The sequence below is a fragment of the Tachypleus tridentatus genome, chromosome 10 (assembly GCF_004210375.1).
Source record: "Tachypleus tridentatus isolate NWPU-2018 chromosome 10, ASM421037v1, whole genome shotgun sequence".
In the NCBI taxonomy this organism is placed as follows: domain Eukaryota; kingdom Metazoa; phylum Arthropoda; class Merostomata; order Xiphosura; family Limulidae; genus Tachypleus; species Tachypleus tridentatus.
Genome location: NC_134834.1, coordinates 151,617,142 through 151,644,615, shown reverse-complemented (window position 1 = coordinate 151,644,615; position 27,474 = coordinate 151,617,142). Strand labels below are relative to the sequence as shown.

The 27,474-nt window shown below is 34.2% G+C and overlaps 1 protein-coding gene across 2 annotated transcripts in view; it reads left to right on the top strand.

Annotated features, from left to right (window-relative positions):
• The first annotated feature begins 2,905 nt into the window (after nt 1–2,905).
• The window catches only part of LOC143230640 (transcription factor hamlet-like), an 85,435-nt gene continuing 60,866 nt past the window's right edge, over nt 2,906–27,474 (top strand). The window contains exon 1 of one of the 2 annotated variants that reach the window (XM_076464513.1): nt 2,906–3,062. In XM_076464513.1, the coding sequence (XP_076320628.1) occupies nt 3,026–3,062 (37 nt within the window). In that variant the 5' untranslated portion in view covers nt 2,906–3,025. The remainder of the gene's footprint in view (nt 3,063–27,474) is intronic. The other variant, XM_076464511.1, reaches the window with a different exon arrangement.

The following is a 27,474-nucleotide window of genomic DNA, read 5'->3' as shown; positions in this document are numbered from 1 at the left end:
TTGCTAATAGTTGTATATTACCATAACTTAAGTATGGAATCTTAATAGCTGTATATTACCATGAGTTAAGAATGGTTTTCTATTAGCTGTATAACTCATGATAATATACAACTATTGGTACACCACACTTAACACATGGTAAAATAGAACTATTAAAACATCACGCTTAACTCATGGTAACATACAACTATTGGTGCATCATACTTATCTCTTGATAATATACAGCTATTAGTACACAACGTTTAACTCATGGTAATATACAACTAGTAATACACCATACTTAGCTCATGGTAATATAAAGTCATTGGTACATCATACTTAGCTCATGGTAATATATAGGTATTAGTATCCCAAACTTAACTCAATTTGATATACGGCTATTAGTATACAACATTTAACTCATGGTAATATACAACTACTGTTACACCATACTTAACTCTTGCTAATATGCAACTATTGGTACACCATACTTAACTCAAGGTAATAAACAGCTACTGGTGCACCATACTTAGCTCACGGTAATATACAACTACTAATACACCACATTTAACTCACAGTCACATACAGCTATTGGTCCACCATACTTAACTCATGGTAACATACAACTATTCGTACACAATATTTAACTCATGGTAATATACAACTATAAGTAAACCATACTTAACTTATGAAAATATACAGCTATTAGTACACTGTACATAACTGATGGTAATTTACAGCTATTAGTACACCGCACTTAACTTGTGGTACTACACAGCTGTTAGTGTACCATATTTAATTAATGGTAATATACGGCTCTTAGTATACCATACTTAACTCATTTTAATCTATAGCTATTAGTATACCATACTTAACTCATTTTAATCTATAGCTATTAGTATACCATACTTAACTCATTTTAATCTATAGCTATTAGTATACCATACATAACTCATGCTAATATAGAACTATTGGCACACCACGATTAATTTATAGTAATATACAACTATTACAATACCACACTTAACTCATGGTAATATACAAACAATTAGTACATCATACTTAGCTAAAGGTAATGTATAGAAATTGGTAGTTAACACTAAAGCCATGGTAATATAAAGCTATTAGTATACCATATTTAAAGAATGTTAATATACAACTATTGGTACACCATGCTTAACTCACTTTAATATATAGTTACTAGTACACTACACATAACTCACGGTAATATGCAATTCTTCGTAGAACATATCAACTTATGGTAATATACAGCTACTAATACACTGTACTTAATTTATGGTAATATACAGCTATTAGTATACCATACTTTAGTAATGGAAATATACAGCTATTAGTATACCACATTTAACTCAATGCAATATACAACTAAACGTACACTACACTTAAGCCATGATAATATACTGCTATTAGTATAACCTACTTAACTCATTTTAATATATAGCTATTAGTATACCATACTAACTCTACTAACTAATGGTAATATACAAATATTGGTACACCACATTTAAATCATGGTACTCTAAAACTAACGGTACACCATATTTAACTTATCGTAATATACAGCTATTAGTACGTCATAATTAAGTAATGGTAATATACAGCTATTAGAATTCCTCATTTAACTCTTGATAATATACAACTATTTGTACACCACACTTAAGCAATGGTATTATAGAGCTATTAGAATTATATAATTAACTCATTTTAATATATAGCTAATAGTATATCACACTTAACTCATGAAAATATAGAACTATTGGTACACGATACTTGGCTCATAACAAAATACAACTATTGGGACACTGTACTTAACTCAAGGTAATATACAACTACTGATACACCGTACTGAATTTATGACAAAATGGAGCTATAAGTACACTGTATTTAATTTATGGTAACACACAGGCATTTGTGTATCAAACTTAACTAATGGTAATAAACAACTTTTAGTATACCACACTTAACTATGAGTAATATACAACTATAAGTACACCATACTTAATTAATGGTAATATATACCTATTACAACACCATACTTAACTCATTTTAATATATAGCTATTAGTATACAACACTTAACTCATGGTAATATGCAAGTATTAGTACACCATACTTAAGTAATGGTAATATACAGCTATTAGAATACCACACTTAACTCATGGTAATATACAACTATTTGTACATCAAACATAAGTCATGGTAATGTACAACTATTGGTAAGCCATACTTAACGTATGGTAATATACAGCTATTAGTACACTGTACTTAACTTATGGTAATATACAGATCTTAGTATACCGCAATTAACTTATAGTAATATATAGCTATTGGTACACCATACTTAACTCATGGTAATACAGAGCTGTTAGTACACTAAACTTATGGTAATATACAGCTATTAGTATATGATATTGAACTAATGGTAATATACAGCTATTAGTATATGATATTGAACTAATGGTAATATACAGCTATTGGTATACCATACTTAACTCATGGTAACATAAAGCTATTGGTACACCACACTTAACTCATGGTAATATACAACTATTATACAACGAAGAATATTCCAACGATCTAATATCAAGTATAGGTCTCCTTTGTAGGCTACAAAATTAGGAATATTTTTATTAGCAACAAACAAATTTGTTTCGGTGTGTGTATGAAACTTTTATTATCATAAATACAAAATCATACACTCATTTAATACTATTATTAGCTAAGTCACGTGACCAACAGACAATCTCAGCAGTCTTTGTAGAGGGCGTAATTTATCCGCCCATAAAGGATGCGAGAATCTACGCGTGCGCACAAAATCGAGTTATCTATTCGCCTGAAGGCTTTTATCATTATTATGAGTTAGCCTATCTGTACCAAGGACGATCTACGTGTTGGTTGGTTGGCTTTCGCAACTCTCGAAGAAACTATTCGATTGGAAACTATTAATCAAACTTACTCTTTTCACTTGTTAATTTCAATATTACCAAACTTTCGGTGTGACGTTAGTTCTGTGAATATACATCGTTATGAGACTCAAAGCCAAAGCTCGAAAGTTTCCTGGGTGTGAGTATGCATTGTTGTACCTACGTTCACTTTGCACTTTGTTCTCCATATCCTTGCTTGCACCTGTTTACGTTCTTTGTTTTACCTTTAACCCAGAAAGAGACTCAGAATGGAAGGGACATTGAAATTATTATTCCTTGTCTATTTTTTCACGACGAATTTGAGTCAACTAACCCCTGCGCTAAGGGCTTTCTCTGCTGGCAAATGCAGCTTACTGCGAAGCGAAATTAAAGCTCCGATCAGAGATTGACAGGTAACTGACTATAGGCGGAACCCTTCTTGCGCGTCATCAGTAGAAAAGTATAGCTGTATATGGAAGTGTATATTTTCCCACGAAAACCGCTAATAGTAATAACAGTGGTTGTCAATTAACGTGAACCTACTCAACTGAGAAAACTGTCATTTTTCACTTTTGTATAAATCGCTTTTATTAAGTGGGACATCTATACGTAAAGTCACGTGAAAGCTGTAAAATGAATAAACAAAAGGTGGTTGAACGTGGGATTAAAACCTCTCTTCTGTTTTATTATTCAATGTCGCTTCTATCCACCAGTCTAAAATAATTATTAATAGATAGAGAAATTTACATAATCGAAGTTCATGTTTTCAAAAGCCATTGTTGTTTATTTTAATCTAAACACTTTTAATAGACTCTTGAACGCTGAGAGCAGCTTTCCGTAAAGACCGCGCCTCAAATTCAAATCAGAACACCTGCAATATTAAACGACAAATACGGTTTTACATTCTTTACGACTCGTAAAGCATTCCACAATTTTTTAATCAGTCTTTGTTAATACTTCGTGATGAAAAATGTTTTTGTTCAAATATTAACATCAGTGTAACGTTGATAAATTCGTTTGAAGCCTCGAAAACAAGCATTATTAAAGTTGAAACACGATATTGGGATATATTCATTCTTAAAAACTAAAACACGATATTGGGTGACAGTCATTGTTGAAAGCTTAAACACGATATTGGGTTATAATCATTCTTAAAAGTTCAAACACGATACTGAATTACAGTTCCTAATAAAAGTTGAAACACGATACTGAATTACAGTTACTAATAAAAGTTCAAACACGATACTGAATTACAGTTACTAATAAAAGTTCAAATACGATATTGGTTTACAGTCTTTGTTAAATGTTCAAATATGATATTGGGTTCTAGTATTTGTCAAAAGTTGAAACACGATATTGGATTTCAGTTACTATTGAAAGTTGAAACACGATACTGCCTTACAGTCATTTTTAAAAGTTGAAATACGATATTGGGCTACAGTCATTTTTAAAAGTTGAAATGCGATATTGGGTTATAGTCATTATTAAAAGTAGAAACACGATACTAGGTTATAGTCATTGCTAAAAGTTGAAACAAAATATTGGGTTATAGTAATTATTAAAAGCATAAACACGATATTGGGTCACAGTCATTCTTAAAAGTTGAAACTCGATGTTGTGTTACAGTCCTTATTGAAAATTGAAATATGATTTTGTGTTACAGTCATTATTAAAAGTTGAAACAATATTGGGTTACATTCATTGTTAAAAATTGAAACACGATATTGGATTACAGTCATTGTTAAAATTGAAAAACGATATTGGGTTATAGTCATTATTAAAAGTTGAAACACGACATTGAATTACAGTTACTATTAAAAGTTGAAAAACGATACTGGGTTATAATCATTATTAAAAGTAGAAACACGATATTGGGTTATAGTCATTGTTAAAAGTTGAAACACGATATTGTGTTTATTCATTATTAAAAGTTAAAACGCGATATTGGATTATATTCATTGTTAAAAGTTGAGACACGATGTTGAGGTATATTCATTGTTAAAAGTTGAAACACGATAATGGGTAAACGTCATTGTTAAAAGTTGAAACACGATATCGGGTTACAGTCATTGTTAAAAGTTGAAACAATATATTGGTTTACAGTCATTCTTAAAAGTTGAAACACAACACTGGGTTATATTCATTGTTAAAAGCTGAAACACGATGTTGAGGTATATTCATTGTTATATGGTGAAACACGATATCGGGTTACAGTCATTGTTGAAAGTTGAAACACGATATTGGGTTACAGTCATTGTTAAAAGTTGAAACACGATATTGGGTTTATTCCTTATTAAAAGTTGAAACGCGATATTGGGTTACAGTCATTCTTAACAGTTGAAACACGACACTGGGTTATATTCATTGTTAAAAGCTGAAACACGATGTTGAGGTATATTCATTGTTAAAAGATAAAACACGATATCGGGTTACAGACATTGTTGAAAGTTGAAACACGACACTGGGTTATATTCATTGTTAAAAGCTGAAACACGATGTTGAGGTATATTCATTGTTAAAAGATAAAACACGATATCGGGTTACAGTCATTGTTGAAAGTTGAAACACGATATTGGGTTACAGTCATTGTTAAAAGTTGAAACAATATATTGGATTACAGTCATTGTTAAAAGTTGAAACACGATATTGGGTTTATTCATTATTAAAAGTTAAAACGCGATATTGATTATATTCATTGTTAAAAGTTGAAACGCGATATTGGGTTACAGTCATTGTTAAAAGTTGAAACAATATATTGGTTTACAGTCATTCTTAAAAGTTGAAACAATATATTGGGTTACAGTCATTCTTAAAAGTTGAAACACGATAATGGGTAAAAGTCATTGTTAAAAGTTGAAACACGATATCGGGTTACAGTCATTGTTAAAAGTTGAAACAATATATTGGTTTACAGTCATTGTTAAAAGTTGAAACAATATATTGGTTTATAGTCATTCTTAAAAGTTGAAACACTACACTGGGTTATATTCATTGTTAAAAACTGAAACACGACGTTGAGGTATATTCATTGTTAAAAGTTGAAACACTATATTGGGTTATATTCATTGTTAAAAGTTGAAACACGATATTGGGTTACAGACATTGTTAAAAGTTGAAATTCGATATTGAATTACACTTACTATTAAAAGTTGAAAGTCGATATTGAGTGATGTTCGTTGTTACAGTTTCAGTAAATCGCTGATCGTTGTTAGTTTCGAAAGGTTTCTTCTAAACGAAATAAAACATTTACTAGTTCATTAGAAGATTTTGTTACATGTTCGACCTCTAAAAAGTTAATCATAATAGTATTTAAATGAAATATTTTTTGCGAAATTTCTATCCATTATAAAATAAAAATCTTCAGTTTATTTCTCCTATAAGTATTTTGTACAGAAATAGGCGAGTTCTTTATAAACTGCTCTTTTGAAACGTTTTCTGTCTGCAGGTAGTAAAAATGATTCTCATTTCTTATTAATTGAAACACGCACCTATATAATATAAGACATAATTTTAGGTTTGACGTCATTATATAATAGCATGTACCTGAATATTAATGCTGTATTGTCGAAACTTTAGTGCAATATTTGTAGCATAAGATAAGGTTGCCCTCTAGCGACGATACGAACAAATTGATCGGACTTTACTTTTCAGTTGGTAGTTTTTAAAGCGTCACCGCCGATTGTTAGCACCTAGCACAACGAAGTTCATTTTAAATGCTTATCGTAATTTCACTCATTATATCATATAATATTAGTACGGTCCACTAGGGGTCCAATACATTAAGTGTGTCACTTAGTGTTTCAGTGAAAGCCATATTACCAATTAGTATAAGACTGAATATTGATGACAGTCGAATTATTTCCGGATTTTCTGGAACAGGAGACAGTTGGTTTAAATGTTTAGACTGTTTTTATTTACGAGATAACATGACAACGAAAGACAAAACAAATGGTTTAATTGTTTAGTCTCTTTTGATTTACGAGATAATTTGATAATGAAAGACAAGACAAATGGTTTAAGTGTTCAGTTTGTTTTGATTTACGAGATAATATGGTAGTGAAAGACAAGGTAAATGGTTTAAGTTCGTGATGATAAGAAACCCAGTTGAAATAAAAATGTATTCTAAAGTCGGCTGGTATGGATCTTAGCACCTTAATTAAAATAAAGTACAGAACACCATTTCGACTTCCTCAGGTCATATTCAGGTTAACAAAGAGAGCGTTTGCAACCGAACGTTGCCAGGCACATGTCTTTAGGACGAGAGTATAGATTGTAGGGGCGTATGGCCTAGCGCGTAAGGCGTGCGACTCGTAATCCAAGGGTCGCGGGTTCGCGCCCGCGTCGCGCTAAACATGCTCGCCCTCCCAGCGGTGGGGGCGTTATAATGTGACGGTCAATCCCACTATTCGTTGGTAAAAGAGTAGTCAAAGAGTTGGCGGTGGGTGGTGATGACTAGCTGCTTTCCCTCTAGTCTTACACTGCTAAATTAGGGACGGCTAGCACAGATAGCCCTCGCGTAGGTTTGTGCGAAATTCCAAAACAAACAAACAAACCATTTTCCGCTTGTTTCTCCAATATAGAAGTCGTAGCAGTTGTTGCATTGTATTTTATAAATAAAACTACACTGACAAACATAACACAAAAAAAAAATCGTAAGTAATCATAGAACTTAAAAACACTCTTTTCTATCAGAATGTTATTTTTGTAGAACATTTAGAAACAATGGAAGGACGTCTTCAAACATTTTTTGATACTGTACCTTCCAGTTAATCTAATCTTGTTTTGCCATCCACATTCACCTGTTTAACTATACATAGGTTTTGACGTCAAGGAAATAGAAACGACAAAAGTTCGTTCACTTTTAGTATCAATGTCACTGGACTTATTAGATGACGCATTAACAAAGGTTTTTCCTTTAGTTTCTATTCTAGAGTAAAAAAATTCGCACGAGGCCTGTTGTAAAGTGAAATCCATTAAGGCTTATAATAAAGTAAAACCCAGTAGTGTTTATAGTAAAATAAAATTCATTAAGGCCTGTAATATGATAAAATCCAGTAAAGATTATTCTAATATGAAATCCATTAAAACATATATAAAACTGAAATACAGCAGTACTCTAAGGTTTCTCTACTTGAAATGATGTCAGATATAAATACATTCATATATTTCACCTTTTGCTTTTGAGAAAGATTTAATAAATAGTTAAGTTAGCTATACATGAGACATCACTGCTTTACGTATTTACAAAATTATACAAGATGCCGTGTTAAAGAACAGTGTACCTAGCAGTTGCACGTGAGGTATAAGTTGATACTAGTGCAATAAACACCGTTAGAATAAAACCGAGATAGAAACGTGAGTAACTTAGTTCAATTAAGATCTTCTTCTTCATGTGTCAAATCTGCGGCAGACATCGACGACCATGGCATGCCAGACTTCTCTGTTGTCAATCCTCCTTATCAACTGGATGTTGCTCATTGAGTTCTTGGTGACATAGTTATTGAGGTTGTCGATATATTTAGTTCTTTGACACCCTCTGCTTTTCCTCCTTTCTATTTTTCCACATAGCATCTGTTTCTCTATCCCATTCTTCCTACAGATGTGTCCTAGAAATTCCATTTGTCTCTTTCTTATAGTTTTCATGTTTTTCTTTCAGTCCATGATATTTTTAGCATCCTTCTAAGGAACCACATTTCAGCAGCTTCTAATCTCTTCTCTGTATCTTTGTTCAGTGTCCAGCTCTCACAGCCATATAAGAGAACAGACCATACATATGATTTCAAGGTGTTAATTTTAGTGACATTTGTTATGTTCCTGTTTGTGAATATGGACTTCATTTTATAGAAAGTATTCTTGGACATTGCAATTCTTTTCTTTATTTCTGTATCACTCTTTGCATTTGATGTTAAAGGAAATCCAAGATATTTGAAGCTTTCGACTTGTTTTATTCTCACGTCCTTGCTGGTTATGCTACATGTGGGTGTAATTGATTGTTTTGAGATAACCATGCACTCTGTTTTCTTTGCGTTTAACTGCAAGCCTTTTTTCTTCACTCTCGTCTACTGTTGTTGTGAGGAGAGTCTGTAGATTTCGTTCGGAGTCCGCAGTGAGGACTGTGTCATCAGCGTAGCGCAAGTTGTTGATATTGCATCCGCCTACTTTGACTCCCTGATGTTCATTGATGTTTCGTAGGATTATTTCGCTGTATAAGTTAAAAAAGATCTGGTGAAAATACACATCCCTGCCTCACCCCTCTTTCAATTGGTCTATATTCACTCAATTCATTTTCAATTTTGATAGCTGCCATTTGCTGCCAGTAAAGGTTTCTAAGGATTCTTAGATCTTTAGCATCGATGTTCAGGTCTGACAACATGTCGAATAGGTCACCATGTCTCACTTGTCAAAGGCTTTAGAATAATCGATAAAACATAGATATAAATCCTTTTGTACTTCCAGTGATCTTTCCATGAGCATGTTTAGAGCGAAAATTGCATTTCTAGTGCCTTTATCGGCTATAAATCCAAACTGAGTATCAGAAATCTCTGGTCTTATCTTATTCCTCATTCTAGACATGAGCACCCTTAAAAGAACCTTGGTAAGATGACTCATTAGACTAATTATCCTGTGCTGTTCACAGTCAGTTGTTCCGGGCTTTTTTGGCAATGCAATAAAGACTGATTTTTTAAAGTCTTCCGGTATTTCACCCGTGTCATAAATAGTGTTCAGTAGTTTTGTCACTTCCTGGATTCCCACTTCTTTTAGGGCTAATAAAAGTTCAATGGGTATGTCGTCTGGACCAGCTTTGCCTTTATGTATCTAACTTTGTTAATTGTAAGAAATACTCCTCACTTACCTCTGATGGGTAGAGCGGTAAGTCGACGGATTTACAACGTTAAAATCAGAGGTTCGATTCTCCTCGGTGGACTTAGCACATAGTCTGATGTAGCTTTGCTATAAGAAAAACACCTAAACATCTGATGGAGTGCTTCTCGCTTTAAAACCAACTAACTTTTGATGCGTTCATATTCACAAATACAGGTTTTTGTAAAATTTGTCGTTACTTTGATGAACCATAAGATGCATACTTTGTGATAAATTATAATTATAAGACTTGAATGTAGTAATCAAATGAAGTCAACCATCAAAATTTCTCTAATTTTTATAAATATTCAAGAAGTTGTTTGAATGATGTTTCAATTGCTTTAAGTTTTTCTTTAGATTAATTTAATCGTCATATTTTTGTTTTGTATTCAGACAAAAGTTTTTGTTTTTTCTTGTCTTTTTTATTTCCCAATAATTTTTTGAAAATCTTGAATCTCTTGCATTCAACTGAAAGATGTGTTTGAAAACTGATTTATTGAAATAGAACCATTTCTTCGCAATCAGACGTTAATTTTATTCAACAAAATACCAAATTTTTACAAAAGTGTGTAACTTCTCATCTTATAAAAGCTATAATTATCAAATTACCTACCTAAAAACAAATTTAAAACTACAATCAAACAAACTTTCAAGGTGTCTTCAAAAAAAAAAAAATGAATAAGAAGGTAGACTGTATTGAACATATTTGGATGAGACTGTCCGTATCCCGGACTGGACACCTTGATGCAAGTAGGAAATTATTGTCTGATAACGTCACACACCTTCGAAGTAGTACTTTACTCGATTACTATAGTATTCTAAACCAGATTAATAAAAATACAGTTGTTATGGTAATATGGTAACAAAGTGTTATAACTAATCTATGGTTAAGTCTCGTGCGACATAATGCCATTTCAACTAAATCTCCCAAAAAGTAGTGTTACAGATAAGTACGTAGCGTATGTAGCATCACAATGTAAGAACAGAATCTGGTACAAAGTAGACTTACAGCTAAGTTTCTTAACACCTCAATGTAAGCATAACAAAATATACAGGGACAATAAGGGACCTCTTGGCTGTCCCATCTTCTAAGCCAAACCAAAAAAAAAAAAAAAAAAATTAGCTCCTACCATTCATATATCCATCAAGCTTTCTTTAAATCCACCTCACCTAAATTTACTGCTTCAACAACCACCGAAGACAACTCATTCTATAGGTCAGCCAACATATTTGAAAAATAAAACTATCTTACTAAAGACACTTTCTACCTTGCTTAAATCTATATGAAAATTGTTTGCATCAACATTATCAATTCATTTACAATCTTAAACACTTCAATCAGATCCCTTCTGACTCTTCTTTGTTTAAGATAAAACAGTTTTAAGGACCTTAACTTCTCTTCATATGACAACCTCTTCATTCCAGGTACCATTCTAGTTACCCTCTTCTAAACCTTTTTACAATAATTCAAGGTAAGGGGCCCAAGACTGAACACAATAGTTTAAATGTGGCCTAACCAGTGATCTTTGCAATGAAATTATAATCTATTTATACATTAACAACAGCACATTACTTGGATGGCTCAAGATACTGATCAACTATTACACCAAGATCCTTTTCTTTCATGACACACTTAAGGTTATTCCTATCTAAATTATACTTATAATTCAAATTATGATAACATCCATACAATATCTTACATTTATCATAATTAAAACCCATCTACCATTTATTTGTCCAACTCACTAAATGATCTAAATCCTTTTGTAAACCAGTAACATCCTCTTCACAACCAGCAACATCCAAGACCTTAGTATCATCTGTAAACTTAAATGATGTAATGATGTGTTGACTATTCCTTCATCTATGTTGTTAACGTAAATCAAAAAGAGCAATTGTTCTAAGACTGAGCCCTGAGGTTGAACCACTTGTGGTATTAATCCAATTCGACTGAGCTCCATGTATAACAATCTTCTGATCTCTTCTATCAAACCATTCTTTTATTCACATAATTAACCTAACCCTCACACCTTTAAAGATAAGTTTATTTACAACACATTTATGTGGCACTTTGTCGAATACTTTGTGAAAATCCAGATACACCAAACCTACACCCTCACCTTCATCTACATGTGCAGTAATATTTTCAAAGCATGTGAAAAAAAATTGACTATCCAATAAAGTTCTAAACTTTGTTAAATAACTCTTTAAAGCATCAGACTTTCCAAAACTTTTCCCACAAGTAATGTAAGATAAAGAGGCCTATGATTACTGGGACAACTCCGTTACCTCTTTTGAAGATGGGAGTGGCATTAGCTAATTTCTAATCTGATGGTACTTGCCCACTAATCAAGGACTTGCAAACAATTGTGAGAAATGGCTCACATATCCAATCCTTGACCGCTTTTAAAACTCTCAAGGAAATATTATTTGGCCCAAAAGCCTTATCGTTTTTTTAAACTTCCCAGTTTTAACAAGTTCAGAAATTATTCAATTGTCTTTTTCAATTTTGATTTTATCTATCAGTTGTTCAAAAGTCCACAGTATTATCAGAACTTAGCTTTGTGACGCCATTCAAAGAATATCATACAAAGTGGTGCTACAATGTATCAACATATTCTGGGACAAAGTGACGTTACATCAAAGTATCGGCTGTTTAGCTTCAAATTGTTAGTACGTAATGCTACAATAGAATACCAACAGAAAACTGAAAAATCGTTTTAAAGTAGCCACGTGATATGTTATTAGTGTGAACTTAGCGTGACGAGAAACCGATTACCGGTTTCAAGCTCACCTTTTATGTTAATTTGTTGACGATTCACACACACAGACGACGCACACACTCAATTACCAGCATTCACGTAACGCGAACTTGTAAATCTGTGAAACCAACAGATCAGTGATAGCAGACTTCATGTGATTATGTACTTACATCAAACATTACAAGACAAATATCTCAGTCCTTTAACTCTCTCCTGTAAATATCTGAAAGAATATAAATCAAAGTAGGAGTTCAAGTATAACAATCAATTTTGAAGTGTTTCTGCAGAGACGACTGGTGGCGCATCGTTAAGTCACTTGGGTTATAAACCTAAACATATGGTTTCGATACCGACTTTAGGCAACGAATAGAGAGCCTAGAAGTAGATATCTCGTTTGATATGTTTCTTTATTTGATTTTTGTTCTACTAGTGGCTGTGGCTTTTGTGGAATGTTTTGATCAAGATATGCCATGCTGTATGGCCAACGTGTTACAGCGTTCTACCGATATTCCAAGCTAACCTTGAATGTACGCACTACATATGTAGCGGACACTTTTGTGTACAATTCTTCGACGTACCACGTGAACTTTCTAATTATTCTAAAAGGCTAAATCACCACAAACTGTTATTGGACTCGAAATCTATCAAACTCTTCATGGTTTATTAATGACTGCCCCCACCCCCACAGCTGTTCGTAATTATATGTTCCATGCTGTAGAGTTTGTATATAGCTTGAATGTTCTGGTTTATATTTAATGAAGCTGACATTGCTACTAGGCGACAATATTCTCAGGAACGATGCTTGGCTTCAATTTTCCCTTCCTAAAAAGACAGAGAGAGAGACCTAATTCTAAATAGAGAACTATAAGCAGGTTGTACTGCGTTATGCATTACTGTGAAAAATATAAAAAAACCTAGCTGATATACAAAAGCTGAAAGGTATTAGATACACGAATATGACGGTATAGGGGAGGGTGTAACACTACACTCTACCTTGAAGCTTTGCGTGACAGTTCGTGGCTGACTCATAAATATTCAAAACGCTTCTCATTAAACTGGTGACCGGAAGAGAAGAAAACAACCCTAAATTACAGATCAGTGGATAGCGATGGTAAGATTGCATGTTGTAGGCCTCCGTCAGCATGCCTCGCATACACAGGAAATTGCCTGCTCTGCAGGCAATGCAAGACAAGAAATGTTTGTTTCAATCGTTAGATGGCGCTTTGATCGATAAAAACTGTTACGTCAACTTGAGACTCTGCTATGTGCAAGATTGTAGACAACAGTAACAAGAGATATTCTACTAACAATTATCATAACTAGGAAAACAATAAAAGTATGAACAATTACTATATCTTTTATCTAACGAAATAAATGATAGTCTTAGTAAAGATACTGTTTCTATTGTTTTAAATTCGTTTATGTCATGTTCTTCCCAATCAGTTTCTAACATTGATCAATTATTTTCAAAAGATCCCATTTGTTTCATTGAAAGATCTGTTGAAAGTGAAATCACCGAAATGATTCGCTGTGATCATAACTTTCAAAAGTCCTTTTTTTTACCGTTCTCCGGTGGTTCTGCTTAAGTGTTTATAATGCTGATAAAATAGCAGTTCGAATCCTGTGAGGAACACAGTATATTGAGTAGGTTTGTTGTAAAACAACCCCCCCCTTCGTCCGGAGATGAACGAGAGTAAGTTTATTTCAAAACTTGATAATTTAAGTTTGTTCATCAATGAATGACGCAATAACGCTCATGTGGAATCGATTAAATATCTGTCGTCTGTGAGTTTTACAAAGGGCACAATCGTTAACAATAAAGAGATTATGTACAAGTTTTAAAGAATCGATAAATGGTAATTTGGTAATACCTTCGTTTCGAAACAGCTCATATCCATTTGTTCTTGTTTTACTGGGGGGTTATCTATTAAAACTGATGAATAGTTTAATCAAAAATAAAGAATACGAGAAACAAGTTAAACAAAAGAAACAGAAACATGTGGTATTCACGCCATCTTCAAAAATGATATACACTTTCAAGTATTTTTGTCCTTCGTTTCCAAGAAGAGAAAACGTCAACACTTTTCATTAAATTTAAGCACGGACAGCGAGCCATGGAGAAAAGTATTTTATTGCTGGTATATATGAATTATTAATATTTTATGGGTTGTGGAAGAAGGGAGCTGAGGATGAACTTTATCCTGTCAAAATAAGCAATGATAAAATAGCTACAGTTTCTGAGTGCAAAACACTGTTGTTATGGATCTTGTAAATTGGTGTGCCTGAAAGACAATTCACAGGTTTCATATTGGACAGATATTTAATTGTTTTGGGAGTTTACTAGTACGTATTTATATACTTGGTATTGCATTTCATTGCTCTGTCATTTGTTTGCCAGCCTCCATGTTTCACGTTTTCTTGTCTTTTGACTTTACAACTAAAAACAAAACTAAAACCCAACCAAAGTTTGAAAGAAAAAAGTTTAAGATTCACCGTATTAATTAACAAATTCATTGTCACATAATAAATGTATAAAAAAATTAAACATTCAAGCAGTGTCAAGCACCAGTCACAGTGTCACAAACTTGTATGCCACAAGAGAAATTTGGCTTTAAAACATAATTGTTTGTGACTCACCGGTGGGACACATGGCAGCAAACGTGTTAAGTAGGATCACTGTTATGCGGTCTTTAACAATTAGCTGAATTTCTTCTGTTTCTGTTCTAAAGGTTTTTCGTGAGTCTAGATATTTCAGCGAGAGAATTGTTAGTGTACAATTATGACGTAAGGTTTGGTTTGTTTCGAATTTCGCGCAAAATTGCACGAGGGCTATCTGCGCTAGCCGTCCTTAATTTTGCAATGTAAGAATAGAGGAAAGGCAGCTAGTCATCACCACCCACCGCCAACTCTTGGGCTATTCTTTTACCAACGAATAGTGGGATTGCGCGTTACATTATAAAGCCCTTACGGCTCAAAGGGTGAGCATTTTTGACGGGGATTACGAGTCGAGTGCCTTAACATCCAGGCCATGCCGGGGCTAATGACGTAAGAGAGTTGATTCCGGGATGACTCCTGATGTGGAGGCCTCACAGGGGGTAGAGAAGAACTCCTATACTATTGTTGTCAATGGTTTTGTCGCTGAACCTTATTGACTCCTCAAACACAGAACTACAACAAACACTTTGGAACTTTAGCTCAATAAATGCATTACCTTTACCTTGTAGAGATACTCCCTGTGAGGACAACTGTACTAAAATAACTGCCTATAGCTGATTATTAAGTGACTTGATTTACTTTTAAAAGAAGAACTGGTGATTACAGGCTGAGAAGTGATTTTGATTTTATAATTTGTGTTCTGTTTGTAAAAATCCTTGTTTCTCTCAACTGTAATGTATCTTACTTTCATCGCTTTGAACAAATAATTTATATTTCCATTTTTATAGAATACAAGTGTACAGTTAGAGACAAAATTATACATTCATTATCATTGTGTTACCTCTTTCATCATGCAAAATAATACGTAAGAAAGACGTAGAAACAACATCAAAATAATATACCTAGTTACTCTATGAAATTTACTCTTAAGTCCGGTAGATGGCAGACCACACTCAACAAAGTTGAATTATTTTTGCGACCAGAACAATAATGAAAGCTGTCCGTTCAAATCCTCTTAACGCGACACGAGGAATCAATCAACGAAGACACTGTTAACGTTGTTAATTAGACTTAAACTATATTTAAGCTGTAATCCAGACGGGAAGAATAAAGGGATATACGATGTGGGTGTGTTTGAAAGGGTCAGTGTTCGAGTACCACTACTACCCATTCAAGCTATAATTTAAGTTCAGTGTCAGGATGTACCCAGCTCTCTAGGTGAAGATCCCACGAAGTAAGTTATACCAATTCAACAATTTTTATAACGATTTGACCTACTCTAGAATATTTTAATGTTTCCTTTTGTCACACTATTTGACATTGATGTACAAGTCAGACGTAAAATGGGCTGGGCATAGCTTATAGTTAGGGTGTTTGAACTGTGAATTTGAAGGTCTGTGGCTCGTACTTTGGACCCGTGTTATGAAGTAACAGTAAAAGTTTACTATTCGGTCGCACACGATTTTGCGGTAAGCGGAGTTGACCGACCAACTGTCTTTTTACTAATTTATCCATTCAAATTTAGTAACGGCTGTATACATATTTATATATTGATAGCCCTAGGTGTGGTTTTGCAATAAACTCCTCAAAAAAGCAGTTAAAAGTTAAAAATCGTGTTAAATTTAAACAGACCAACGTGGCTCAAACTTTTTGCCACGAGTGGCACATCGGTAAACCTGTAGACTTTTAACAACAGAAGTCGAGTTTCGATATCCGTGATGGGTACAACACAGATAGCCCATTGTGTAGCTTTGTGTTTAATTACAAACACTTTTTGTCAACGGATTTTTTGAAGCGAATTTCAAGACCAAATATACATAATTAATTTGTGCTCCACTCAAGCCCCCGCCGCCTCTAGACCTCGTTTCTAATAAGCTTTTGCGTTTCCAAAGATGCAATTTAACCGCCAGGCTTGCAATTAGAAAGTAATAAAACTCTCCAGCTTATTATGGCTATATATCCTTATAGGGTAGTTAAAATTTCTCTAGCTTTTTCGGTTATATACCCTTACAGGGTAGTTAAATGGTTAGTCAACAGATCCTCCAAAGCAGATCTTCCAGAATACTGTGCCAGTCTCAGGGTACTGTGCCAATAAACTCTCAGTACACGCTTCTGGATATGTAAACCCTATAGGGTAGTTAATTCCTTCAGTTACTGCAACTATTTCGACAATTCTTATAAAGGCAGGTTTCTAACCCTTTGAATTCTATGACCGACGACGTAATCCTGCAACTGTATGAACAGAACGAATTCAACAAAAGTGTGATGATAATATTAGAGGTCAAACTGTGACATTTAAGGTTACTTAAAAAAATTGCGATATTCAGAAGAACCTATCTTTAGCTCTTTTGAGGATGTGCCACAGGGTATATAATCGGCCATCTTAGAATCTGTCTTGAAGTAAAAACGTAAATGCTGATATAGTCATCTCACCCAACAGATAACGGCCAAGAACTAGGTGGCGACAAAACAGTTCAAAGTTCTTTTGTTTCAGATAATTTGTCGATGGCAGGTAAAATATTTAACTATGTGATTATCCGTCTGTCTGTCAGACCTTAAAACCTTGATACGGATATCAACCACCTAGACTTTTCTACTAATTACTTAAACTGTGACAAAACACAGAGCGAGCGTCTACTCTGTATAACAAACTACAACCTTTGTGGATACCGATAACATCCCTAACGTTTGCTAAACATTAAAATATTATTTTCTACAAAATTAATAAATTACAAAAAAAAATAACTGATACCATTTCACCTCTTAGAGGTCAAGTTGCAAACTTTATCAAATGTGAAGGAGTAATTCATATTATTCAAAAAAACAAAAACCAATTGCAGCTGAGTAATGAAATAACTGGCAGAGAACGTTTGTTTGTCTTGAATTTTGCGCAAAGCTACACGAAAGCTATCTGTGTTAGCCGTCCCTAATTTAGTAGTGTAAGACTAGAAGGAAGGCAGCTAGTCATCACCACCCACAGCCATCTGTGGGACTACTCTTTTTACCAACGAATAGTAGGATTGACTGTCACATTTTAACGCTCCCATGGCTGAAAAGGTGAGCATATTTAGTGTGAGAAGGATTCGAACCCGCAATCCTTACATTGTGATTCGAACGCCCTGACTAGCTGATCATGAGCGGAAAACATCCAATAAAAGAAACTTAAAAGACTCAAATAGTGCTGATATAAATTATTTAACTAGAATAATCCCTGTTCGTCTTTAAGAATTGAGTAAGCCTGAGCGCAGCGTTCATAAAACAAATGGAAATTGTGTTTACGAAACAGCCATGACCCACTCTGATCTTGACTTTTGACCCTGAAAAGTTAATCACGTTGTACAAATGTGACATATCCAACCTTAAGATATTCTGTCAAAGGTAAATCTATATGATTCGTGGTGAGGACATAACCAATTCTGACAACAGAGACTTTGATTAATACAATAATAACCATTCTTTCGCAGTTTTTTCTTATTATCTTAATGCTCTAGATGTCTCTACTAAACATATTTTCTGTGTGTGTGCGTGCGCGTGAAGAGATTCCATACCACTATTAGGCGTCACTGGCTTATGTCAGATCTTCCACTTCAACTGGATACTTGAATGAAGTTACAAAGTATAGCTTGTTAAATACAGGCGATGTTCCTTAAAGTTTGGAGTTCTAACAAAGGGTCATTTGTCAAGCCTACTTGGTAGAACAACATGGAAGAAAGAAAAGTAAGGTGCTAACTCATTAAAAGAAATCAAATCAGCCGCGCATTCATGCGCAAAGCAAGAAAAAATAAAGGTAGTTAGGGTAAGAAGAAATGGAAACGAAATGTATATCATTTATTTAAAAAAGTTCAATGAAAACAAACTTTACGAAATAATGTGATATGATAAACTCGGGAAAACTTGGCAATCACGGAAGATAAGTGTATTATAAAGGAAAGAAGTTTGCTTGCATGTGTTTGCGATAGGTGGAGACACTAGGCACGCATATAGCCTAAAATGTGTGTGTGTGTTCTTATAGCAAAGCCACACCGGGCCATCTGCTGCGTCCACCGAGGGGAATCGAACTCCTGATTTTAGCGTTGTAAATCTGTAAACTTGACGCTGTACTGATTTAAATACTGTTTTTTTTTTATATGTAACAGAGGTTTCCCCAGCCATTAATATCTTAGTTCGTTTATAACTGATGGCGTTTCTACCAATCCCTTTGTTTCGTCTGATTATAACGAAACGTTCGAAACTTCGTCTTAGAACGATGTCAGGCATCATACACGATATCTTTTTCACAAATAGTCAAAATAGGAACAGAAATATTATTCGCATGTAATAAAAACAGTTTAGTAAATATTGCATATTCAGTGACTTCAAACACTAATGTATCAAAAATGACAGGGCCTTTTGACATTTCGTATGGATGGGCGCGCCATTAGAACACTTATTACATAACAAACTAAACAAACCTCATCGTTACCTTACAAGATAACGTGATTGTTGTTTTTTTTACATCCTGGTGTCAACCGTCGTTACAAAATAAATAATCGTCGAAGACGGTGCATACACTAAGGTAGGGAAAGACGTCGCTTCGAAGAAAGAGGGAACAACATTGATAAGAAATTGTAAAAAATTCTGTGTAAATAAATTTCGTTAAGTTGGAGTAGATAACCTGTATCTCGAAAGTACGTTAAACAATTAGTACTTGGACACACCTTCTGTGTAAGCCGTTAAGATCCAAGTAACATCTGACGAATAAAAATACCTAAAATTAAATTATTTTTTTCTGTCCATTTGAACCTTTCCTTCATCACAATCAACATTTCTAGCCACTTCCACCTTTCCTTTATCACAATCAACATTTCTAGCCATTTCGACCTTTCCTGTATCACAATCAACATTTCTAGCCATTTCGACCTTTCCTTCATCATAATCAACAGTTCTAGCCATTTCGACCTTTCCTTCATCACAATCAACATTTCCAGCCACTTCGACCTTTCCTTCACCACAATCAACATTTCTAGCCATTTCGACCTTTCCTTCATCATAATCAACATTTCCAGCCACTTCTACCTTTCCTTCACCACACTCGACATTTCTAGCCATTTCGACCTTTCCTTCACCACACTCGACATTTCTAGCCATTTCGACCTTTCCTTTATCACAATCAACATTTCCAGCCATTTCGACCTTTCCTTCATCATAATCAACATTTCTAGCCATTTCGACCTTTCCTTAATCATAATCAACATTTTTAGCCATTTCGACCTTTCCTTCATCACAATCAATATTTCCAGCCACTTCGACCTTTCCTTCACCACAATCGACATTTCTGTCCATTTCAACCTATCCTTCATCCCAGACAACAGTTTTGTCCACTTCATCTATTCCATTCATCACAGAATCAGTTCTGTTTGATTCCACTTATTCTCTTAGGATAACTTTCTAATTTTCTACTTGTTTTAAAGTTAAACCCAATGTTTGAACACATCTTCAATACTGCTATTTATGGTATTGTCATGTGGGTCCGCTTAATTTTATGGGTTTTTAATTTATTAAAAATGTATTTTGGCTTGTTCACCTGGATAGCGCGCTGAACTCGCAATCTGAGGATCGAAGGTTCCAATCCCCATATCATCAAACATGCTAGCCCTTTCAGGCATGGAAGCGTTATATGTGACGGTCAATCCCACTATTCGTAATAAAAAAATAGTCCAAGAGCTGGTAATTGGAGGTGATGCCTGGCTGTCTTCCCTCTTATCTTTCGCTGTTAAATCAGAGACGGCTAGCGCAAATAGCCCTTGTGTGGCTTTGTGCGAGATTCAAACCAAACATTGAAACGTATTTTTGTTAACTTTGGGTTGTTTTATCGACGCATGTCGTTATTGTAACTTTTCAGTTGATGTCATTATTATATTGTAAGTTTTGATAAGTTCTACTTGTTTTAAAGAAATTATATATTTACCTTAATGTTTATGTTATGCCATAAGAACTTAATTTTGTTTTTCTTACAATATCAACAGGTTTAGAAGTTATAACATATAACTACTAGCCAGGACCCGCAAAAAACATTTCCGTAATTTTTCTTATTCTATCATTTTTATGCTGCCCACAATATAAGATACCCTTATTGTTCGTTATCGCTGTTTGTTTGTTTTTTCAATTTCAAGGAAAGATACACTAGGGTTATCTGGCGCTAGTTGTCCCTAACATAGCAGTGTTAAGACTAGAGTGAAGGCAACTATTTATCACCACCCAGCGTCAACTTTTGGGATGCTCTTTTATCAACGAATAGTGGAATTGACCAAAATATTATAATGCTTCCACACATGAAAGGGCGAGCAAACTTGGTATGAAGTGGATTCGAATCCGTGACTCTCAGATTATGAGTAGGGCCACGCTTTCTTTCTTTTTTTTTTGGAAGCATTATGCTTAGATTGATAAATATTGGTCTATTGAAAAAAAACGTAAGCTTTTAGTGAAACAAACGCACACAGACGTAATATTATTTGATGAACTTCCACGTAAAATACGGTCAGGCATGGCCAAGCGTGTTGAGGCGTTCGACTCGTAATCCGAGGGTCGCGGGTTCGAATCCCGGTCGCGCCAAACATGCTCGCCCTTTCAGCCGTGTGGGCGTTATAATGTATAGATCAATCCCACTATTCGTTGGTAAAATAGTAGCCCAAGAATTAGCGGTGGGTGGTGATGACTAGCTGCCCTCCCCCTAGTCTTACACTGCTAGCGCAGATAGGCCTCGAGTCGCTTTGCGCGAAATTTAAAACAAACAAACAATCCATGTAAAATAAACAAGAAAATAATAATTTCGTATTGATAATAGTGTACAGAGTAAGAAACAGTTATGGGCGTTTTTTTTATATGACATGGTTTTACGAGTTGAAACAAAAACGAATAAGAGAATAAAACCTGTATTAAAGAAAAAAGTAAATAATAGGTATTTATAGCTGTCTATGAAACGAACCAAAGTTATAATGAAGGCAGACTTAACTAATATTCAGAAACATGTTACTACCTGTTCACAAAAAAAGTGATTTTAAACGAACTGCTCATCCGTATTTTAGACCTAAACAACTTAAAAAGTCTATAGAAATTGTATTTTGTGTAATATTCTTTTTCTGTTTTAGGAAATTACACGTGTGTCAAGTATCGTTTGGGTGAAATTCTTAAATACTTTACAAATAATAAAAAAAGACTAAAATCGAAACTGAAGGAGCAAACGCCACGTGATTATAACAAAGACACTGTAATATTGTGTACCACCCAATTTCAATAAGCAAGAAACAAGCTGTTCTGAATTGAAAAGGATTCCGACCTTTTTAAAACGAAGGCCTTTCTAATGATATGAAATTTCTGGCATTTGATGAAGAAATTTCCGAGAAAAGTTCGAGACAGACGAACGTAAAGGTATTAATTATATAATTACAATAATAATAATAATTAATAACCACAACACATAGGTATGTACCGTTATGTACTGTAACTACACCGGTTTCCATCTAATTGTTCGAACTATCATGTTTACATAAAAAATTATCCCTTATCTAAATATCCAAATGGATCAATCATTTCCAATGCGCCCTCTTCTGGCTGTTAACAGAACTTTATCCAAGTAAAGTCAACCACTCTAGAGGCTTACGGAGACAAGGGGAAGTAAAATTGGAGCTAGTGTTAAGAAGGACCTGGTCAAGTGGCATTTAAAGATTAGATTAAAAAAAAAAAACATTAAAATATTTGATAGGTCCTAAACTTTCCCACGAAGACCGAAGGAGAAACTTTATTGAAAAGTTTTTCCATTAGAAAAATTGTAGGGTTAATGTTTTATTTTCACTCCAAACTTTAGCAGTGCTCAAAGAGAAACTAGCAAAATCTCGTGGGTTACGAATGAAGAAATATACAAAAACTAAGTTACGTTCACCAGTTCGTATTGTTTAAACTGTTTTATTAATGCTAACAAGTACCACAGTTTGTCAACTAAAACAAACAAAATAAAGGTGATCAAATCACGAACTATCGATTTTGTCTTTGTATTTACTCACTATTATTTTGCTATCTAAAGTAAAGTTATTATTTCAAATTGGAAAACTTCTCTATAACTATAGACAACTATGTTCACATAAAACCCACTGTTTACTACAAGTTGTACACTTTCCCTAAAGTTAATTATACACAATATTTTCATACATAACCAACTGTTTTCTAACTAGCTGTAGACATTCTATAAAGTTAACTATAAAAAAACTACTTTTACACAACAAACTATTTTACTAGTAGTTGTACATTTTCTCTTCAGTTAAGTATACAGAATATTTTCATACGTAACCTACTGTTTAACTACTAGCTGTAAACTTCCTTTACAGATAATAACACACAATATTTTCATACATAATATACTATTTTACTACTAATTGTACACTTTCTCTACAGTTAATTATACACAACTATTTTCATACATAACTTACTGTCTACAGTTAACTATACACAATATCTTCACACATAATCTATTGTTTTAATACTAGTTGTAGACTTTCTCTACAATTAACTATACACAATATTTTCATACATAACCTACTGTTTTACAACTAGCTGTTGACCTTCTCTACAGTTACCTATACACAATGTTCTCATACATAATCTACTGTTCTACTCTATCTGTAAATTTTATTAATAGTTAACTATACAAAATATACTCTTCAAAAAAGAAACGCAAAAGGGATATTTTTGTTATTTTAAAGAGAAATATATGTAATAACGTTACAAGCTCAGAGTATGTGATGTTACACGTATTAAGGCACTGATTGTCAGATCAAAATGATAATAAAAGTTGTGCACATTGAAAACTGAGGAAAACATCGGATTTTTCGCCAAAACGCATTCGTGTCCAATAAATTTGTTTGAGAGATCTGCATGTTCTGCAAGTGCAACATGTGCAAAATCCCTATAAAAGTGATGGGTTCTCGGTTTCCATAGCTCAGTGTTAAGCCACCGACACGCAATATAGTTACGCCAAGACTGACTGAAGCACAACGCAACAACGCCATTGGTCGCTTGGAAGCAGGCGAATCTCGATCAGATGTTGCCAGAGCTGTGAATGTCCACCCAAGCACCATCACAAGGCTATGGAATCGTCACCACCAACATGGATCAACTTGTGACCGTCCACGATCTGGCAGACCTCGTGTGACCACGCCCGCACAAGATCGCTACATCTGGTTACGTCACCTTCGGGATAGGACCACCACTGCGACGTCTACTGCCTCAACCATACCAGGGCTACGTAGGATTTCCGATCAGACAACCGTCGACGAGATTCTTTGGCCCCATGTGCAACCCATCATGGTGAACGTCAACGACGTTTTTCAACATGACAACGCCCGTCCTCACACAGCCCGACTCACCACTGTCTTCTTGAGACACCACAACATCAACGTTCTTCCCGAGCCCTCCAGATCACCAGATTTAAACCCCATCGAACATCTTTGGAACGAGTTGGACCGACGTCTGCGACGGCGACAACCTCAACCGCAGACTCTACCTCAGCTTGCAGCAGCTTTGCAGGCTGAGTGGACAGCCATTCCACAGGATGTGATTCGTCATCTCATCGCTTCCATGGGCAGGAGATGCCAAGCAGTTATTGATGCTCACGGGGGGCATACTCGTTATTGACGTTGAGTGACGTTAAACGTCAAATAGTGAGCGTGGACTTCGCCTTTGCAGACTTTGGATGTTCAGCAGTGAATGTGCAAAGTTTCACACATGTCATATAGAACAACCCGGAATAAACTTGTTAACAATAAATATGTCTCAAATTTTGCCTTTTGCGTTTCTTTTTTTGAAGAGTATATTTTCATACATAACCTACTGTGCTACTCTAGTTGTAGACGTTCTCTACGGTTAACTATACACAATATTTTCATACATAACCTACTGTTTCACAACTAGCTGAACACTTTCCCTGCAGTTAACTACACACAGTATTTTCCTACATATAACCTTCTGTTCTACTCTAACTGTAGACGTTCTCTACAGTTAAGTATACACAATATTTTTATACACAACCTACTATTTTACATCTTGCTGTGGACTTTCTCTGCAGTTAACTGTACACAATATTTTGATTGATAACCTACTGTTCTATTCTAGGTGTAAACTTTCTCTACAGTTTACTACACACAAAATTTTCATATATTACCTACTATTTTACTACTAGTTGCAGGCTTTCTTTATAGTAAACCACACACATCTATTCTGATACATAAACTACTATTTTTCTAGTAGTTTTGCACATTCTCTATAGTTAACTATACACAACACTATTTTCATACACAACCTACTGTTTTACTACTAGTTGTAAGACTTTCTCTACAGTTAACTGTGCGCAGTATTTTCATACATAACCTACTGGTTTACTACTAGTAAGTTGTCCACTTTCTCTACCGTGAACTATATACAATTATTTTCAAACATAACCTACTATTAGTTGTACACTTTCTCTAGAGTTAACTACACACAATATTTTCATACATAATCTACTTTCTTACTAATAGCAGTAGACATTGTCTATTGTTAAATATACACAACTATTGTCATACATAACCTACTGTTTTACTACTAGTTCTACGCTTTCTACACAGTTAACTATATACAACTATTTTCATACATAATTTACTGTTTTACTACTAGTTGTAGACTTTCTCTACAGTTAACTAAATAGAATATTGTCACAAATACTCTCGTGTTTTAGTACTAGTTGTAGACTTTCTCTACAGTTAACAATACACAATATTTTCATACATAACATACTGTTCTACTACTAGTTGTACACTTTCTTTACAGTTAACAATACACAATATTTTCATACATAACATACTGTTCTACTACTAGTTGTACACTTTGTATTCAGTTAACCATACACAATATTTTCATACATAACATACTGTTCTACTACTAGTTGTACACTTTGTATTCAGTTAACCATACACAATATTTTCATACATAACATACTGTTCTACTACTAGTTGTACACTTTGTATTCAGTTAACCATACACAATATTTTCATACATAGCCTACTGTTCTTCACTAGCTGTAAACTTTCTCCACAGTCAACTATACACAACTATTTTGATACACAACTTACTCCCTAACTACTAGTTATAGACTTTCTCTACAGTTAATTATACGAAATATTTCCCTACATAACTTACAGTTTTAGTCCTAGTTGTAGACTTTCTTTACAGTTAACTAAATACAATATTGTTACACATAATCTACTGTTTTAGTACTAGTTGCAGAATTTCTCTTCAATTAACTATACACAATATTTTCATACATAACCTACTGTTTTACTCTATCTGTAGACTTTCTCTAAAATTAACTATACACAATATTTTCATATATTACCTACTGTTTTACTATTAGTTGTAGGCGTTCTCTACAATTAACTATACATATTATTTTCATACATAACGTACTGTTGCACTCTAACTGTTGAATGTTTACGCTGCTCTGATAAAAATTGATATCCTGCGATTTTCATGCGGTCATAATGGTGTATTTTTTTTCTTTATTTAAAACATATTCAGTTTTCCTGGAAGAGTACCCAGTCTTGAGCTATCTATATTTATTCAATTATAGGATAAAGATTGAGGTGCTAGTTAGATGTGTATAGCTCTCTAACTAGTCTAATGAAAACCTAAAAATACTTTATTCATTTCAACTCTAAGTCTGATGGTATTAGTTTGAAATTCTCTGCCATCCCACAGTTCATGGATAGTTGTCATAATCGCAATAAAAAATATCATTGTGCATTAGAAAGCTAAGCGTTAAGTGTATTCACATGGTATACAGTTCATGTTGCTCAAAAGTTATATGACCAGATTCCATGCACTCACGAAACAACTGTCAGTAGCACCTGCTAACACCACTAACCAACTATCTGAAGGGACCGCTAGAAATAAAGTGTTGTTATTATTATAGCCTTTTAAACACAGCACCAAATAAGGTATACATCGTTATATAAAGAATATAGAGAGTAATGATAAATCATGTCTGATATTTTCTGCGTATTAAGAACTACGGGAAAATTGATATATTACTTATCTCTGATATAGAATTATTGACGGAGGGCTAAGTGGAATGTCTCGAAGTTATCAGTGGAGTAGTTTTAAAAATGCTCATTTGATCTCATATGTTTTTCAATCGCGTCAGTGTAACATGTGCGAAATGTCGAAGTGTCTTCCAGCCCATCTCTGCATATGTCCGCACCCCTTAACATGACCCACTTGGATTATAAT